Source organism: Salmo salar, chromosome ssa03 (genome assembly GCF_905237065.1).
Source record: "Salmo salar chromosome ssa03, Ssal_v3.1, whole genome shotgun sequence".
NCBI lineage: Eukaryota > Metazoa > Chordata > Actinopteri > Salmoniformes > Salmonidae > Salmo > Salmo salar.
Genome location: NC_059444.1, coordinates 65,937,553 through 65,958,383, shown reverse-complemented (window position 1 = coordinate 65,958,383; position 20,831 = coordinate 65,937,553). Strand labels below are relative to the sequence as shown.

The following is a 20,831-nucleotide window of genomic DNA, read 5'->3' as shown; positions in this document are numbered from 1 at the left end:
TTCCCTTTCAAAGCCACCCGCCCCTCTCCCCTGCTCTTCAGTCCCTGTTACGTTATGCTCTCTCTCTCTCTTTCTCTCTCTCTTTCTCGTTCTCTCTCTCGTTCTCTCTCTCGTTCTCTCTCTCTCTCGTTCTCGTTCTCACTCTCTCACTCACTCCCCCTCCCTCTCCTCTCTCACTCCCTCACTCACTCACTCACTCCCTCACTAAATCAAATCCTGCAGCACATGTTAGAGACATGCTCACACAAAGACCAGGGGGGTGCATCGGCATTAGCACAATCACCCTCACACATGGACACATGCAGTCAGCACCACTGCACTCATCTGTTGAACCGAGGGGGGTTTAAAAAGAGAGGGGGGGGGGAATGATAAGGATAGAGGATGGAGGTAAGGTAAACAGAAAAGGTTAGACAGGAGGTAAAATAAATGAGGGGATAAAAAAGAAAAGAGAACGAGAGAAAGGAAGAGAGACGGGGAAAGATGTAAAGAGATTTGGAAGGAGAGAGTACAAAAAACATGGGACACAGCCTAGGGAGGAGGGTGTCAGTGACAGAGAGAGAGGGGGGGGGAGTCACCAAGAGAGGTGCGCTCATTCGCTCATGAGAGCGAGTGAGAGATAGCGAGAGAGAGAGCGGGGGAGAGAGCGTGTGAGCATTTAGTCCTGCCAGAGCACAGTAGTGCAACATCAACGGAGACGGGATAAAGAAGCTCTGAGCGAGGGACAAGGAAAACAGAGGAATACACTTCTGAAGAAAAACAAAGAGGGGATGGAATGAAAAAAAGCATCCTACTGCTGTTGGTTATCCTGTTTTATCCAATTTCTGTTGGAGAATTCCATAAGCAAAGAAACAGAGAAAACACATACATGTGATATATATCTAAAATTCCTATACATATATATCAAATTATGCCTGTTTTCACAGAAGCTGCTTTTGGGGAAGGACTGTGTTGAGGTCCCTTGCATAACAATTGGAACACTGCTTTAATGTGCAGCATTTGATAAAACTGTTGCATATTAATGCTTTTGCATATGAGCGTGATAAAAGACCACAAACAACACAAACAGCTTTGCTGCAGTCCCATTTTTGAAGGCTTCTTGAAAACAGGATTTTGCGTTACCTTTTGTTGTCGCCTCTCCAGTTATTTTGCCCTTGGAACAGGCTGGGGAGTTGAGGCTTGGGTGTGTTGAATGCATGGACCGCATTCCACAGGCTCAGTAATACCTTCTTGTATTCACAGCAGTAACGCGGCAGACAGCCTGCTCTTTAGTTGTGTCTGAAAGAGGGAGAGGTAAGTGAGGAAAAAACTGAAGAAAGCAGAGAGCAAGAAACAACAAAAAGCAGCAGAGAGGGATTATGGAGTCTTGGTAAATAAACGAAGACAGGGAAAACAAGGAAGGGACCAAAACAAATTAAGCAACTAACGATTGACTACAGTAAAGAAGTGGGACACTACGCAGAAATGTAATTACACCGCATGTTCGCTCAAAAGTGAGCTTGTCATAAATTTAGACTAGGGAGGACTGGACTAGACTCCACAGGCTGGGGGGATTTTTCAGCACGCTGCCCTTGTCATTCCCCTATCCCCTGCTTGGTAGCGCTTGTGGGGTTCTAGTTGTCTGGCAGCAGAGCTGTATTGGTGACCCTATCTTTTTAGAATCCCTCTCAGGTGTGGTGTGGAGCCGATCCGACAGCACCAAGAGAAACCCACAACAACAGAGTGACTGGACCCCCATCCCTCTAAACCCATTAAGCCAAACTGACACTGACGGAGCGCTGTCGCCTATGGATTTGAATGTGTGTGTGTGTCTGTGAGAGTGTGTGTGTGTGTGTGTGCGTGAGTGTGTGTGAGAAAGGCTGCCTGCCTCAGGTTCTGAGGACCTCTTTAAATCTGGACTAAATCATCATTTCAGATCTCATAGGACAATATTGAAGAACTGCAGGCTGTGCTTTCGCTAGAGGAAGAGGAAACAAAAACCAACATACATTTTTTGGAATTGCACATCTTTAAAGGAAAGGAATGAGAGCATTATGTTCCACTTAGCAAAGGGATTAAAAATGTCTACAAGAAAAATAACAAAGAATCAAATGAACATTCAGTTGGAGACCAGGCAGTTGCTCGAGGCAAGATAATCTGAGAGGGGAATATCAACAACTCCCATATATATAGATTATGACAAGTGGATTATCTAGAAGTTCCAGTGCTTGCCGTTTCCCCCACTTCAGTATTGATTAACGCTTGGCAGGGCAATTATCAAAATCTGTGTGTCCCTCTCCTAAATGAAGACGTTTACAGAAAGGAGCTTGGATCCTTGAGGACTCTGCTTTTCCGCTGGCGCTGTTGGGATTCCAAATCTCTCTGATTTACGGGTAACACTTTCTTTATTGGGGGGAGATTTTTTTTAAATGCCACGGGCCAGTTCATTTCTGGGTGACACCTCCTAAACTCGAGGTGCTCCAGATTTCAGATCACATCTGCTATTGACATTTGGCAGAAAAGGGCGGTATTTTCGCAACGCTGCCAGAACTGTGTGTCTGAGTCTGGGACTGAATCACTGGGGACTCATTCGTGAGGAGCAGGTTGAGAATCGGGGTTAGTTTGTTTCACTTACTTGCTCATCCCCCTTCTTGATGGCAATTTATTACTTTACACTGAGCCCCCTGTTACTGAGTGCGGTAATAACTCTCAGCAAGGTAATTGAAAGCTCTTATTCTTTCAGGCAGTTGCTATGAATATAAACTAATCCATAAGCGCTCAACTCCTTTCCAAGTCTCTAGTGTGTGAAATACCTAAAAGGCTATTTGTCCATGTCAGTTTTTTTGGGGCCAGTAAGAAGCCTGCATTTCTGAAGTTGGTGTTTATTGGCCTGCACCAGCTTTGAGACACTTCAGCAACTGAAAAGAAGCAGCATCCACAGGTATCAAACATGGCTGCCCATTCTGTGCTCATCTGCCTCGCCTTCAGCTTTCTGCTGGGCTTCACTTCACTGGGCCAGAACTCTAGAGAGGCTGGGGCCGATGCCCAGGCCACCAACCAGACGGCAGCCACCTCTGATTCTCCGGAGGCTACGCTGGCCACTCCGGTGGCGGAGGACCAGACCATCCCAATGATAGGCAGCCGCTGCCGGGGCTACTATGACGTCATGGGCCAATGGGACCCACCGTTCAACTGCAACGCGGGCGTCTACCTGTTCTGCTGCGGCTCCTGCTTTTACCGCTTCTGCTGCCAGTTCAAGGTGCACAGCCTGGAGCAGGAGTCCTGCTCCAACTACGACACGCCCGTCTGGGCCAACACCGGCAAGCCGGCGGCCCCCGTCACTGAGGTGCAGGAGGAGCCCGACCGAGACCGCACCCACATGATCGTCTACATCATCTGTGGCGTGGTGGCCATCATGGTGCTGGTGGGCATCTTCACCAAGCTGGGCCTGGAGAAGAGCAGAGGTGGCCAGACAGACATGACCAACTCTAGGTAAGAGAGTAGCAGGGGTCATGGGCCAGTGGGACGGGGTGGCTGGGGGGGCAGGGTGGATGTGGTTGTGCTCTTACAAGTGATAATAGGTGTGACCATGGAGTGTTTGCGTAAAGCTATTTGTGGAGAGCCCAGACTATGGCTTCTAGTACACTGTGAGGGAATCGGAGCTGTTTTTTTTGGTGGACTATTGACATGCGCTGGCTGGCGTAGTGCCAAGGGCTAATTCTAGTTCAGCGAAAGTGAAGGGAGGGCTGGGTGTGACTGGCCGTACTATTGGTTGTTAAGAATGAGACCACGGGGATGGCGTTAATACAAGTCATTACCGGATCTCTCAATTGGGGGGAGGGGGACTTCAACCACACCAGTATTATTATTGAGAGAAAAGAGGGCCCAGTCACACCCTCGCAGGTTCTGTTTTCTCAGAGGAGACAAGCTGCAGGGCTGAGTGGGTGAGAGAGAGAGACATGAGCCTCCAATACCCGAGTCATCTGCTGTATTGATGAGCCCAATGACAAAGGCGGGGGGGAATGGAAGGGCAATCGCGAGGCTGGGCAGGAGCGCGAGGCTGGGCAGCCATAATTTCCCCTGATTTACCGTAGTGCGCAGGGTTGTTTTTACGAGCCTCGATGAAGGCGTCCTGCCATCCTACAACGGGCGGGGAGTGGGGGGAGGGGGACAGAGAGAGGGGCAGAGGGTGGTATCTTATTGATCAGCAGGGAGAAACCCAATCAGGTCAGTCAGCCAGTTGTCCCAGTCACTGGGCCCATTGATTCACTGAGACCCCAATTTCAAGGTTGTGGGTGGCTAAAACACGCACACAAACATTGTAGATGCCTGGGGATAGTTTTAATTACGTTACTTGAACAAAAACATACTTTAATAAACTATGACTTTCCAAAGTGTTTTAGCTTTTCCTGAATGTATCTCTTGAGTCTAAGTTGAAGAGAATAGATTGATATGATTTGATATCAGAAAAGGTATGATCACTAGTATGAGAAAAGTAATCAAATGTTTTCATGAACATGAAACAGGGCCTTTAGATCTGTGATATATTAGAGGGAAGGAGACAGTTGTCTGTGGGAAAATTACAATCAAGGCCAATCTCTTTAGTTGTGCCTTGTGGCTCATCACAGGGGTACAGTATCTGGAATTTGCTTCTCACAGTGTGTGTGTGTGTGTGTGTGTGTGTGTGTGTGTGTGTGTGTGTGTGTGTGTGTGTGTGTGTGTGTGTGTGTGCATCCTGCGGTAAAGCTTTCTTACAGTGTAACAGAATATGTCTGGTGTTTTGTTGTGCATTCAAGGAGTAGTTGATTTTATTCCTTCAAAATACCTTTCAACAGCTGAATGTTATTGAATGCTGTATACTATAGCACAGTATGGATGGAAGTTAGAGTAAGATGAGCACACATTTTAATAACAGCTTTCTGTTATCAGATATTCTATTGTTAAATGTGTAGTAAACTACCTGTGAAATTGATAATTCAAATGTTCTAAATTGGACATGTTTCTAAGATAAAAAATGTAAGTGTGATGTATACAGTATGTACAGTACCAGTCAGAAGTTTGGACACACTTACGCATTCAAGGAATTTTCTTTATTTGTATTATTTTCTACATTGTAGAATAACAGTGAAGACATCACAACTATGAAATAACACATATGGAATCATGTAGTAACAAAAAAGTGTTATATAAAATATACACTGCTCAAAAAAATAAAGGGAACACTTAAACAACACAATGTAACTCCAAGTCAATCACACTTCTGTGAAATCAAACTGTCCACTTTGGAAGCAACACTGATTGACAATACATTTCAAATGCTGTTGTGCAAATGGAATAGACAACAGGTGGAAATTATAGGCAATTAGCAAGACACCCCCAATAAAGGAGTGGTTCTGCAGGTGGGGACCACAGACCACTTCTCAGTTCCTATGCTTCCTGGTTGATGTTTTGGTCACTTTTGAATGCTGGCGGTGCTTTCACTCTAGTGGTAGCATGAGACGGAGTCTACAACCCACACAAGTGGCTCAGGTAGTGCAGCTCATCCAGGATGGCACATCAATGCGAGCTGTGGCAAGAATGTTTGCTGTGTCTGTCAGCGTAGTGTCCAGAGCATTGAGGCGCTACCAGGAGACAGGCCAGTACATCAGGAGACGTGGAGGAAGCCGTAGGAGGGCAACAACCCAGCAGCAGGACCGCTACCTCCGCCTTTGTGCAAGGAGGAGCAGGAGAAGCACTGCCAGAGCCCTGCAAAATGACCATGTGTCTGCTCAAACAGTCAGAAACAGACTCCATGAGGGTGGTATGAGGGCCCGACGTCCACAGGTGGGGGTTGAGCTGACAGCCCAACACCGTGCAGGACGTTTGGCATTTGCCAGAGAACACCAAGATTGGCAAATTCGCCACTGGCGCCTGTGCTCTTCACAGATGAAAGCAGGTTCACACTGAGCACGTGACAGACGTGACAGAGTCTGGAGACGCCGTGGAGAACGTTCTGCTGCCTGCAACATCCTCCAGCATGACCGGTTTGGCGGTGGGTCAGTCATGGTGTGGGGTGGCATTTCTTTGGGGGGCCGCACAGCCCTCCATGTGCTCGCCAGAGGTAGCCTGACTGCCATTAGGTACCGAGATGAGATCCTCAGACCCCTTGTGAGACCATATGCTGGTGCGGTTGGCCCTGGGTTCCTCCTAATGCAAGACAATGCTGGCTGGAGTGTGTCAGCAGTTCCTGCAAGAGGAAGGCATTGATGCTATGAACTGCTACGCCCGTTCCCCAGACCTGAATCCAATTGAGCACATCTGGGACATCATGTCTCGCTTCATCCACCAACGCCACGTTGCACCACAGACTGTCCAGGAGTTGGCGGATGCTTTAGTCCAGGTCTGGGAGGAGATCCCTCAGGAGACCATCCGCCACCTCATCAGGAGCATGCCCAGGCGTTGTAGGGAGGTCATACAGGCACGTGGAGGCCACACACACTACTGAGCCTCATTTTGACTTGTTTTAAGGACATTACATCAAAGTTGGATCAGCCTGTAGTGTGGTTTTCCACTTTAATTTTGAGTGTGACTCCAAATCCAGACCTCCATGGGTTGATAAATTGGATTTCCATTGATTATTTTTGTGTGATTTTGTTGTAAGCACATTCAACTATGTAAAGGAAAAAGTATTTAATAAGATAATTTCTTTCATTCAGATCTAGGATGTGTTGTTTAAGTGTTCCCTTTATTTTTTGGAGCAGTATATTTTGATTTGTATTTGAGATTCTTCAAAGTAGCCACCCTTTGCCTCGATGACAGCTTTGCTCTTGGCATTCTTTCAACCAGCTTCACCTGGAATGCTTTTCCAACAGTCTTTTCCTCCACTCTGTGGTTCAACTCATCCCAAATCATCTCAACTGGGTTGAGGTCAGGTGATTGTGGAGGCCAGGTCATCTGATGCAGCACTCCATCACTCTCCTTCTTGGTCAAATAGCCCTTACACAGCCTGGAGGTGTGTTGGATCATTGCCCTGTTGAAAAACAAATGATAGTCCCACTAAGCACAAACCAGATGGGATGGCATATCGCTGCAGAATGCTGTGGTAGCCATGCTGGTTAAGTGTGCCTTGAATTCTAAATAAATCACTGACAGTGTCACCAGCAAAGAACCATCACAACACCTCCTCAGTCCTTCACGGTGGGAACCACAAATGCGGAGATCATCCATTCACCTACTCTGCGTCTCACAAAGACACGGTGGTTGGAACCAAACATCTCCAATTTGGACTCATCAGACCAAGGACTGATTTCCACCAGTCTAATGTCCATTGCTCGTGTTATTATTGGTGTCCTTTAGTACTGGTTTCTTTGCAGCAATTCAACCATGAAGCCTGATTCAAGCAGTCTCCTCTGAACAGTTGATGTTGAGATGTGTCTGTTACTTGAACTCTGTGAAGCATTTATTTGGGCTGCAATTTCTGAGGCTAGTAACTCTAATGAACGTATCCTCTGCAGCAGAGGTAACTATGAGTCTTCCTTTCCTGTGGTGGTTCTCATGAGAGCCAATTTCATCATAGCGCTTGATGGTTTTTGCAACTGCACTTGAAGAAACTTAGCAAACTTCTTGACATTTTCCGCATTGACTGACCTTCATGTCTTAAAGTAATGATGGACTGTTGTTTCTCTTTGCTTTTTTGAGCTGTTCTTGCCATAATATGGACTTGGTCTTTTACCAAATAGGGTCTATCTTCTGTATACCAAGCCTACCTTGTCACAACACAACTGATTGGCTCAAATGCATTACGAAGATAAGAAATTCCATAAATGAACTTTTAACAAGGCACACCTTTTAATTGAAATACATTCCAGGTGACTACCTCATTAAGCTGGTTGAGAGAATGCCAAGAGAGTGCAAAGCTGTCATCAAGGCAAAGGGTGGCTACTTTGAAGAATCTCAAATATGAAATACATTTTTATTTGTTTAATACTTTTTTGGTTACTATATGATTCCATATGTGTTATTTCATAGTTTTGATGTCTTCACTATTATTCTACTATGCAGAAAATAGTAAAAATAAAGAAAAACCCTTGAATGAGTAGGTGTGTCCAAACTTTTGACTGATACTGTACTTGTGTGAGATAGCTCTCAGCTTGTGAGAGTTTACTATCACTGTGCCACTGCTTGCTTTGATTACAATACACAGTTCCCATCATACCCTCAGCAATAATCACCATTTTTATTCAAACCCTCTGCCTTTCAACCGCAGCCTAGGCCTCTGTGCAACCTTGTTCCCCTGTACCACGGTTCCCCTGTACCACGGTTCCCAAGCGGGTACATGTGTTTGTTTGCCCCACCATAGCTAGCCTCATAGTCTCCAGCACACATTGAGTGAAATGCAGCACAGAGCTATAAAACATGCATCATGTTCTTTAATGCGCTGATTCCGGCTCGGGTAGAGAATTATTAATGTGCCAAGCCAACTTCAACTCAGCTAATCTCGTGCATGGCTTAGTCTGATGTGGATAAGCGGGGAGAGAGTGCTTTGCGTTTCCCTCCAGATTCAGATATCGAACTGGAGGGGATTTATGGCCCACGCCGTTAGCTCCTGACGTTTCTAACAGGTTGCTCATGTATGTGCAGCACAGCAGGCTTAGTCCCTCACCGAGGACAAAACATTTCATAGTTTGAAGGGTGAAATATTTCAGCTCTGTCTCAAGCTTTAAAAAATGTAATTTCATGTTCTGTGTGCTTACAAGATGCTTTTACTTATCAGTGAGTGGCTCACCTGTTTAAATCCTTCAGATAGGCTATTCCATTAATGCAGCTGGATGTTCATTTTGAGCAATTCAGCTGAAGTGTTATCCTCAAGGGCACGGCAGCAGCCTGACCCACCAGGAATCTAAACAGCCAATACTTAGAATACTATTCTAACAATTCCCACCACTGCTCTTGATCATTCATAGCCAATGGTTGCCTGGCTACCCATCCACATCGCTCCGCCCAACTGATGTTTCTTCTCCACGATGAGTCTGGACTTGCCTCCCTCCCCGGCAATTTCTAGAATGCAAAAAAATTCTGACCGCTTTGATTGGTCCCAGACAACGATGGGTTGGGCCAGAGCCGGCCTACACGATGACATTATCAAATTTGATACTCTGATTGGTTAGACCCGGTAGAGACGATCCAATCGCTGATGAATTTGTTTTGTACAAGGCCCTTCATTTTGAAGTCACACAAATGACTTTAGGATGGAGATTTTAAACTGAATGTATGTAGTAATCGATAGAGCAGTGGAATTAAATTCATGGTGAGTCATCAGGCAAAACCAATGCCAGCATTGAAAACAGAAAAAAATGTATGTGTGGTTGCCTTCACAAATTAAAAGGGCAACAATTGATGTGAAGTATATTCCTCCAGTATAACAGGGGATTTAACATTATGAATATCATCACCTCTTTCTCCACAGAGGTCCCTGATGCATATGTAAAACAACATTCTATGCCCTATTATTTTCCACTACGCACTTAACACAAAAACCAAAATAAACACCGATGCTTTCTTGAACAACAAAATAACCTCCCTCCCGCAATGCAGAGTCAGACCAAATTATTTATCTTATGAGCCCCCACAGTCGGTGTAGCTGCACGAAGAAAGAATCAAACTTTATCCAATTAATAATGCAAGTGCGCTTGTATGGAGCCATGCGTCGTCTGCAGCTGGCCTTGTTGTCCCTTGGGACTGAGGCCACTGTCCGTCACTTCATGTCAGTCACTGCGCACTGAGTGTACTTTGGTGTTCGATAACGCTCTATTGGAAAATATGAGACCTTAGACAGTGTTTCACTGACAGCCAGGAGCTCATCTGATTTGTGGATCTACTCAGTGAGCAACAGCAAACCAACAGAGACAGTGAGGGGTTGAAATATTGTTTCTTGGGGACATACACTGCCATCCATCTTTTGAGGCTAGAATACAGAAACTCTACAGAGGAATACATGCGAGGGCACAGCCATTATGGCTCTGGTGTGGACACTGTACTCAGAGATGCCAACAGGTGAACGACTTAATGCTTGAGGGCAAAAACTGGTTCCCGTGAGGAGCAGTCATGCACAGCCTTCTATTTACCCTCTGTGGACACCCACCTGCTCACACATGCACACATACACACAAAAACACACGTGTTCATAATAAGTGATTCTGTGTGCACTTCACGCAAACATTGGCAATGTACCACTTACAAAAATACACCATCCGTAGACCTATGAAGAAAGACACGGTTGCTAACATGTATCAGGGCTCAACGCTTGTCCTATACAAAACGTTAAGAACGCCTTCCTAATACTGTGTTGCACCTCACCCCCTTTTGCCCTCAGAACAGACTCAATTCGTCAGGGCATGGACTCTACAAGGTGTCGAAAGCGTGCCCATGATGACTCCAATGGTTCCCACAGTTGTGTCAAGTTGGCTGGATGTCCTTTGGGTGGTGGACCATTCTTGATACATACAGGAAACTGTTGAGTGTGAAAAACCCAGCAGGATTACAGTTCTTGACAAAAACCGGTATGCCTGGCACCTACTACCATACCTCGTTCTAAGGCACTTAAATCTTTTGTCTTTCCCATTCACCTTCTGAATGGTACACATTTAATTGTATTTAACAAGTGACATCAATAAGGGATCATAGCTTTCACCTAGATTCACCTGGTCAGTCTATTTCATGGAAAGAGCAGGTGTTCTTAATGTTTTGTCCAAATGGACAAAATCAATTAATTACTCCAATTAGAATTGGATAAGAGGCCAACATTGGAATAATATTCAAATATTTTTTTCATGTTCTAGGGAGTTTTTCCTAGCCACCGTGCCTCTACACCTGCATTGCTTGCTGTTTGGGGTTTTAGGCGGGGTTTCTGTATAGCACTGTGACATCAGCTGATGTAAGAAGGGCTTTATAAATACAGTCGTGGCCAAAAGTTTTGAGAATGACACAAATATTAATTTCCACAAAGTCTGCTGCCTCAGTTTGTAGGATGGCAATTTGCATATACTCCAAAATGTTATGAAGAGTGATCAGATGAATTGCAATTAACTGCAAAGTCCCTCTTTGCCATGCAAATGAACTGAATCCCCAAAAAACATTTCCACTGCATTTCAGCCCTGCCACAAAAGGACCAGCTGACATCATGTCAGTAATTCTCTAGTTAACACAGGTGTGAGTGTTGACGAGGACAAGGCTGGAGATCACTCTGTCATGCTGATTGAGTTCGAATAACAGACTGGAAGCTTCAATAGGAGGGTGGTGCTTGGAATCATTGTTCTTCCTCTGTCAACCATGGTTACCTGCAAGGAAACACGTTCCGTCATCATTGTTTTGCACAAAAAGGGCTTCACAGGCAAGGATATTGCTGCCAGTAAGATTGCACCTAAATCAACCATTTATCAGATCATCAACTTCAAGGAGAGCGGTTCAATGGTTGTGAAGAAGGCTCCATGGGCGCCCAAGAAAGTCCAGCAAGCGCCAGTACTGTCTCCTAAAGTTGATTCAGCTGCGGGATCAGTGCAACACCAGTACAGAGCTTACTCAGGAATGGCAGCAGGCAGGTGAGTGCATCTGCACGCACAGTGAGGCGAAGACTTTTGGAGGATGGCCTGGTATCAAGAAGGGCAGCAAAGAAGCCACTTCTCTCCAGGAAAAACATCAGGGACAGACTGATATTCTGCAAAAGGTACAGGGATTGGACTGCTGAGGACTGGGGTAAAGTCATTTTCTCTGATGAATCCCTTTTCCGATTGTTTGGGGCATCTGGAAAAAAAGCTTGTCCGGAGAAGACAAGGTGAGCTCTACCATCAGTCCTGTGTCATGCCAACAGTAAAGCATCCTGAGACCATTCATGTGTGGGGTTGCTTCTCAGCCAGTGGAGTGTGCTTACTCACAATTTTGCCTAAGAACACAGCCATGAATAAAGAATGGTACCAACACATCCTCCGAGAGAAACTTCTCCCAACCAACCAGGAACAGTTTGGTGACGAACAATGCCTTTTCCAGCATGATGGAGCAACTTGCCATAAGGCAAAAGTGATAACTAAGTGGCTCGGAAAACAAAACATTGATATTTGGGTCCATGGCCAGGAAACTCCCCAGACCTTAATCCCATTGAGAACTTGTGGTCAATCCTCAAGAGGCGGGTGGACAAACAAAAACCCACAAATTCTGACAAACTCCAAGCATTGATTATGCAATAATGGTCTGTCATCAGTCAGGATGTGGCCCAGAAGTTAATTGACAGCATACCAGGGTGGATTGGAGAGGTCTTGAAAAAGAAGGGTCAACACTGCAAATATTGAGTCTTTGCATCAACTTCATGTAATTGTCAATAAAAGCCTTTGACACTTATGAAATGCTTGTAATTATACTTCAATATTCCATAGTAGCATCTGACAAAAATATCTAGACACTGAGGCAGCAGACATTGTGAAAATTAATATTTGTGTCATTCTCAAAACTTTTGGCCACGACTGTACATTTGATTGATTGATATACAAATAAAAAAAGCATACATGTCAAAGTGTAGGTGATATCCATAGTTTATTGGCTACAGCCTCAAGTCCAAACCAATACTGCCATGATGGAGACGCCAGAAAATGTAGCCAAACTTTAATGAGACTTTTAATTAGATAAAAATTATAGGCTAAACGGTAGGCATGTTTAACAAATAATGAACTTCTAAAGGCTTGATTCTGTCGACATACTCGAGGCACGGTCCATTCAGATCAATTGGTCACAAGACCAGAAAGTGAAGGACAATGCCTGTGGCGCACCGCACATCACCCACCTTGATTCTGAGCAGAGGCATTTGCATTTTGAAACTATTTAACCATAAATGTAATTGTTTAAAACCTGGAGGTTATGTGTCATTTTATGATGCATGCCTTACCTTGTTTCAAAGTAGCCTAGCCTAGAATTGTTGAGGGAATTATTTTATAAACATTTACTTAATATGCCATTGAAATCAGCATTTTTCTCATATTCCATTGGTTTTCAAATGAAGGTGATGTTATTGTCAAAAGGCATATTCCTAGTCACATTAGTAGGGTGGCTTGGAATGAAACATCCCCCCACCCCCCTATAATTCTCACAAAAAAACACTTTGTCACTAAATGTTTTTTTGAACACTTTCATTGGATGCCACTAGTCTTGCTCAACTAAAAATGTAATCTGTTTCATCTCAACTTTTTAATTCACTCCTACAAAACTATTGAGGTACAACTAATATTTTGTCATTTAGAAAAATATCCCCAGGGCAATCAATACAAGTCAATGGCACGTATACTAGCATTTTCCAAATCATAAGTTACTTACTTGAGTTACACAATCAATTTTGAGATACTTCAGGATGATTTGGACAGGAAGAGCAAAAATAATCAAATAAAAACTCATAATAGTGAGGATATTAATAGTGAGACGTGCAATGTCATTTTGTTCCAATATTTTATTTATTTCATTAAAATAAGATACCTAGACTTAACTTTTAAGAGTCAATTACAAAAAAAATCCAAAATGAAGCTTGTAAAATAGATGTTAATACACTAGTTTTCAGGGGGCGTTTTGCCCCGATAGTGGGGCAAAATGCCCCCTTTCTAAAAGTTTCAGTTTTTATTGAATAACAAACAAAATCTGCCTACTTATTTCCTTTCAAAATGTGTGCCTAAGGATAGCCAGTATACACATATCTACATCTTACCAAACTTTGCTTTTTTTTCAGTCAGAAAATAGACATTTCCCTTAAAGAAATAAATTCACCCAAAACCACTCCTTCTAATTTACAGTGTTAAATAACACTCATACATGAGAGCAATGTTTTTTGGTGAACAAATGTTTAATTTTGGCATTATAATAAGGTCGGTAGCAACATGGAAAATCATTGTGGAAATCTGTTGCAGCTCAAGTTGACTACAAAATCCAAAATGCAATACTCTATTGGATGGTTGGCTACCTAGCTAAGTAGGTAGCTAGCTAGCGAACGTAGCTACACACAATAATACCAAAGACAATATCAGCATGTAAAGTAGCTGGTTAGCTGTAAAGTCACCTAAACAAACTGCACTATCAATTTACGAGTCTACAATCTCACCGTGTTCAACCTGCAGATCGATGTGCTTCACAGAGTGGAGTCTGACATTCGCAACAGCAGATATACTTTTGAGGAGGGAAACGTTGACCATGCTACGTCAATGCATTCTGTGTGATTCTGGGACAAGGAGTGAATGGGAGCCTATTGGGCACTAGCTCAAAAATCCAACATTAGCACGAATTTCGTCAACAAGAGGTAGAACATTACCAATATTTTCTGAGATAATTTATGTGAGATAATTAACTTGCTATATGTAATATCGTATAGCTTTGGAATTGTGATATTATGTACTTTCGAGGAAAATAGGCACGGCGATTAGTTTAGCAACCACATGACGCAGCATGACAACATGAACGCGATTGGTCGACAATCTGCTGGGTGGGGCGCTATACATTGGATTCCTATCTCCTTTCTATGCACCCTAGACTAAAGAGGCAGACAATTAGGAAAAATTACTAATTTCTCGAGGTAGGAATATCGCAAAAATATGATCAATGGCTTATTCGAGAGAAGACTTCCTCCCGAGTTATGATATTGGCCAGCATTGAAATCTGACATGTATGATAGACGTTTTCACGATCTAAAAGTCGTATTCCTATTAACTTCCAGTGTAGTGAGAGCAACCTTATCACAGTGCTATGTCATACCGGACAGATTCCTGCATGCTTGAACGCCAATATACATGAAAACATGAAATGACCCAGGAAATCGATAGAACATCGCTCAGAGATGAACAAAAACAATATAATATTCAAAATGGGTGAACCTTTCCTTTAGGGGGGCATTTTCCCCCAAGCTACCCTAACCCATGCTAGTTGATGCATCTTTAGAGCACCCCTCTTTCTTAATTTTGAATGGATATTTTCATCTCTGTCACATGCGCTTTTGAGAACAGTGTTTTCCTGATTGCATTTTGGAACACTCACACGTAGCCTACAGTCATGTGTGCATTGTTGAGCGTATAAAATGAAGAAATACAACTTTATCAACATTTTAAGCTAAACGGTCTGATCTGTTGCATCAGCCTCATAGTTTTTACATTTTTTCTTAATGTGCAGTGGTTGTATGAATTTTGGATCTGTCATCCCAAAACTGTCCCAGAGTCTGAACCGTAGACATATATTTTTATCGTCCAGGGATGACGGAATGCCCTTAATTTCGAACCCTGGTTGTAATCATAATGTTGCAATATTTTATAGGCTTCCAAGTGTGGCCAACCATCCTCCAGGAGAGCCTTAAAGGGACAGTGTTGTATTTTGAGACAGGCTTCAATATGCAAAGAAGCCAAAAGACAGTGTAGCCTACATTTTGTCTGATTCTCTATGGTAAGGAAGATAGCAACGCATTTTATTTTGTAAAGTGGTTCCTAGCATCATACAATGATGTACAAGTGGTGTTAGACAATTTTTTTTACTTGGCCTTTTGAACAAGTAAAAAATCTGTCCTACTAAAAAATGTCATGTCAAGCCCTGATGTATGCACACAAACTCATATGCCTACACACACACACACACACACACACACACACACACACACACACACACACACACACACACACACACACACACACACACACACACACACAGATAAAACACTTTTGACAGCAGGTGGTCCCCAGGCATTTCCTTTAGCCTTTTCCAGTGTATCACTCCTCACTTCAAACTGTCCTGTCCCTTCACTCCCTTCATCCAATGTCTCTATCCTTTACTCTCCCACCCCTTTCTGGTGGCCCCCTGTGCGCTGTCTGTCGCTCCAGATCAGGTCGGGGGAGCGGTCCATAAAGCAGTCAGGAGAGATGGGAGAGGCTGCTGCTCCAAAGTGGATTTTGCATTTGGTGTGTCCTGGATATGGTGGAACTGGGACCACCTCCAGAGTGCAGGCAGGGACGCTCAGATGTGCTATGTGCACGACATTAGTTACAGTCTTTTCCACACATACACACACACACACACACGCGCGCACGTGAACATACAATACAAACAAAATGTGTTGTAGTCCAATAAAACCAAACTCAAACTGTCTGCTAGCAGTAATAATCCCTAGAACACCAAGACACCACAGGAGGGTGGTGGCACCTTAATTGAGGAGAACAGGCTTGTGGTAATGACTGGAGTGGAATAGGTGGAATGGTATCATTCCATTTGCTCCGTTCCGGACCTTTATTATGAGCTGTTCTCCTCTAAGCAGCCTATACTGCTAAACACTGTTATATGCTCCCAGTTTTACTACACCGAGATTTTATACAGAAACAACCCCAGAACGTTTTATCTTACAACCACACATCCCAGGCTTTGTGGGAGTGACATCACTTAGAAGGCCACACCACACCCCAGTGCAGAGCCTCACAGTGAGAGCTGCAGAATACTGAGGACCGCTGCTGCATTATCCCAAAGCTACCTCTCACACACTTTATCCTAAAGGCAAACTAACACAGCATAGATATCGGCACAAACAAGACATGACATTTACTAAAACTGTACTACAGCGTGGTTTTGACTTCAATTTTAATGTCAGTAGATAACTCTTGATAGTAGGCTTTTTGTTTACGTAACTAGAGACTAACTGTTAAAATACTGTATTTTTCGTTGTGAGACAAGCCGTTTGAGTAGATTGGACATGTGCATAGTAACACATAACACTACAGTAAAAATTCAGTGTAGGCTTTGCAAATAGTGAGGACTACAAACTGCCGCTATGTGTGTGTATGTGTGTGTGTGTCTGTGTGTGTGTGTAGAGAGCGCATATGATTGTGTATACCGGCGGCTGGGACATGCAGTACAGCCCGGGTCCTGTTTTCACTCGACTGGGCCGGGTAATGGGCAAGACCAGGGAGGATTGACACAGTGCCCAAGCTACAGTGACAGAACATCAACAGCTAACTTGTAGCGATTTGTTGGAGCGGACTCAGTACCAAGCACTATCGGAGCCTCAGTCTTTATCGGACCAGCAAACCCCAAACCCATCAGTTTACCCTCCCATCCATCCTCAACCCTCTCTCCATCCTCTCAGTAATCACCTAGGCCCTTATCGTTCACACCATCGGCTAGAGCCTAAAAAACACAGCAGACACAAGAAAAAACGAGAGAGAGATGAGTATCAGTGAAACTCTGCTCGGGCCTCGAGGGGGAACCGGGCAAAGCAGCGTGCTTCTTTATTTTCCTTTCATCTATTTCTCCCTCCCTTCCCTTCCCCTCGTTCCCCCTCGTTCCCTCCGCTCCTCCACTGCTCATTCATCCTGAACTCTTTGGTGGTGTTAGGGTCGGCAGTGTGACTGAAGGCCTTTGTGAGACCAAATGCCGTGTAAATGGTCGCAGTGACAGACCCGTTAGGGTTAATTTGCTGCGGTGGAGGGAGACCAGAGACTGACTGACCCCACTGCAGGGAATAATGACCCCGGGGTAGGACCGGCCATGGCTAGATCTGTACACTGGTACTGATTTATCTTTTGTCCATTGTACCGTGTTCTCATTTCAAGCTAAATGTACAGAATGAAAGAAGAGCATGGGCTGTAAAGCACACATTGAGAAATATTAGGCTTCAATATATAGGCTTCAACAAAATCTCTCTTTCAAGGCCTAAAGCCTCACCTGAATGCGGATGTCCACTCTCAAAAGGCCTTGAAGAGTAATGCCCGTCTGTCTGGTATAATCACTCCGGCAGTTTCTCACTTTTTTGCTGGAAAGCTGCAGTCATTCATCTTGACTGGACTAGATTTCCCTCACGATCTCACTCCAACGTTTGCTGAGGCTTTGGTGCACTGTGATTGATGGCCAGGCAAACCCACGGCTGGTGCAGACAACCCTGGTTAATCATAGTCTCTCCAGCCGGTCTGGAGACGCTCCCAGAGATGGCCCCTTGTCACCCAGGGGGCACTTATGTTTGAGGTAGGTTATATCTCTAATATCTCCTATATCTTATGGAGGAGGTCTGGACAATCAAGCGTTAGGATGGGGGATCCAAGTGGTTAAAAATAGCACTCAGTTCCATCCAATGGTGTATCTTATAAGATCTGTGAATGGCGGACGGAGGCATCTGTTTCTGTGGATTCAATTTAAAAGGAACTTGATACACTTCTTAGAGCTTCAATGTAGTTAAGGGGTCGAAACACTATCTCTCTGATCTTAATCACTCCTTTCGTCTGTTTCAGGGCTCTTAATGACGATTAAGACTTCCTTAGTGTGATAATGATTAAATACACTGTACACCACTGCACCTAAATCCTTAAGCACCTCCTCGATAGTGATGCACGGGTCAACTCAAAACCCCAGGTGCCATGGGTTTCAGCAGTGTTCAGGAATGTATTTTTAATCAAATTATTCTAATACACCTGCAAGATATTTACTAGAAGTACATCCCTTTTCACTTTAATGATATGTCATTATAATACTAACTACTATCTCGACTCTTTTCATTCAAAATACTATGTAAACACTGCCCTTCACACGTCATAAACAATACTGCTTTCCAACTCCAGAAGTGCATTGTACACACAGTGACGTTCAGCAAAAGTGGTACTGTCAATACTGTTATGCATACTAATTACTCTGCGGCCGTATCAATGTAGCCAATGACAAAGTGTCACAATGACGCAACAGTCAGATCAGTGACAGAGGGTTCCCACACTGATAGCTACTGTATGTGTATGAGTGTGAGAGAGAGAGCGAGAGTGAGAGAGAGAGAGAGAGAGAGAGAGAGAACGAGAGAGAGAACAAGAAAGAAAGAGAGAGAGAGAAAATGTGCCCTTGAGCTAGACACAGAACACAATACAATACTCCCATTGGCCCAATGAAAACTAAGAAGTCAATGAGAAGTGACATGAAAACTAAGATTCTGCATGTGGAGTAGATGACCAAGTACAACTACAGCAACGACCACATGCCCCCCACCCCAACAGCACCATGGCCAACCCCATTGTGCATATGCTGCTGTTTGATCCTTAAATGGAAGAGCGCATAGAGATACTGTGTTATATAACATGGGACTTGGCTTCAGTGAGAAGAAGAGAGAGGACTAGATAGTGTTAAGGCTGTGTAAGGGAGGCGAAGTCAGGTGCAGGAGAGCAGAGTAGAGTAAACAGGCGCACTTTTATTCCGTTCAACAATAGGCAAAAAAATGACATAAGTGCCCAAAACCACAGAACATAAACTATAAAAGTATCGCGCCTGAACATACACCATTAACAATGAACAATTACACACAAAGACATGATGGGGAACAGAGGACTAAATACATGTAGATTGATTGGGGAACGAAAACCAGGTGTGTATGGAACAAGACAAAACAAATGGACATATGAAAAATAGAGCGGCGATGGCTAGAAAGCCAGTGACGTCGATCGCCGAACGCCGCCCGAACAAGGAGAGGAGCCGACTTCGGTGGAAGTCGTGACAGAGAGAGAAGGGAATAGAACGAGAGAGAGGGAGAGCACCATCGGAGAGATGACAGGACTTTTAATTTGATCACTCTGTTGCAGGAGAACATGTCAAACTTGTAGTGTATTTGAGGTTTAAAAAGGCTTCTGAAGTTTGTAATTTCCACTTTGCAATTTCAGACTTGATTCTCCCCTTACGAAGAATGTATTAACCTCTACAAAAATGTCCATTCATTATAATCCACATAATAATTCACATTTCCTGCAACTGCAGGATTGTTTTCCTGCTGTAACAAACTGGCTCAAATTAAGATCCTACATCTGTATGAGAGATCAAGCCCAGAGGACGCCTCCTCCCTCTCCTCCTCTTCCTCTTCCTCCCTCTCTTTGGCAGAGCTAAAGCACATGCTTTTTGATTACCAAAGAGGAGTTGTGCGTCTTGTGTCCTTTGCTGCCGGCTCTCAATGTGACTAACCCCCTTCTCTCCTCCACCGACCTCACCCCCTCCTGAACTCACCCCCTTTCTACCCACATCCCCCTTACGTTCACAATGCATCAAAAAGAATGTGAGTCACCCTGACATGTGTTGGGGGGCATTCGCATTCGGAGCACATAGATCTGCCCTCCGCAGAAAATATAATGATAAACCATGAGGAGGACTGCTCTGTCTCTTTCTCTGGCAGTGGGAGACTTTTCAAAAAAGCCCTCTGTCTTCCACACCACCCTTTTCACACACTTCTGAGAGCCGTCCTCCTCTAGATGCAGCAGCCTTCAATTCAAAACCAATCCTCGGTTTTTGGCAGGCGCAAAGACTGTACAAAAACAGGAAGTGTCTGTTGTGTGGCTCGACAGACATTATTGTTTTCTTCTCTCATCCTAGTGCATTCCATCTGCTCCAAATACCCTCACCACCACAAACATGAACAGACAATACTGTGGCACGTGTAAAAACAACAAGTCCCTCCTTCCCCTCCCATTTTGAGTGGTTCTTTTTCCCCTCTCTTGTCTGATGTAGCGTGTCTCTTTGCTTTCTCCCAAAACTCTTTCTGACGTCTGCAGCCCTGAAGACTGATGAGTGTATGATGTGCTCACTTAGTTTGACACGGGGGCAAACACAAAAACACGCAGGAAGAAAAATACACAACACTAAATCACTGGACAAATACAGCACCTGCATGCAAATTAACATGCACACAACTTACGTACACAGTCGTCACGCGCATATTATTAAAGTGCACGCACGCACACACACACACACACACACACACAAAGCAAAAATACAAATACACCAGGACACCTCAGGAAACAGATGGATGCTCTGCATTACAACAGGTCACTAGACCAAGCATATGAACTGCCCCTCTGCCAGCGGCGCTG

The 20,831-nt window shown here is 44.2% G+C and overlaps 1 protein-coding gene across 2 annotated transcripts in view; it reads left to right on the top strand.

Moving 5' to 3' along the window:
• Window positions 1-483: 483 nt before the first annotated feature.
• LOC106601248 (protein shisa-8) overlaps window positions 484-20,831 on the top strand; it is a 115,899-nt gene continuing 95,551 nt past the window's right edge. For both annotated transcript variants that reach the window (XM_014193306.2, XM_014193305.2), the window contains exon 1: window positions 484-3,468. In XM_014193306.2, coding sequence (XP_014048781.2) covers window positions 2,927-3,468 — 542 coding nt within the window. In that variant the 5' untranslated portion in view covers window positions 484-2,926. The remainder of the gene's footprint in view (window positions 3,469-20,831) is intronic.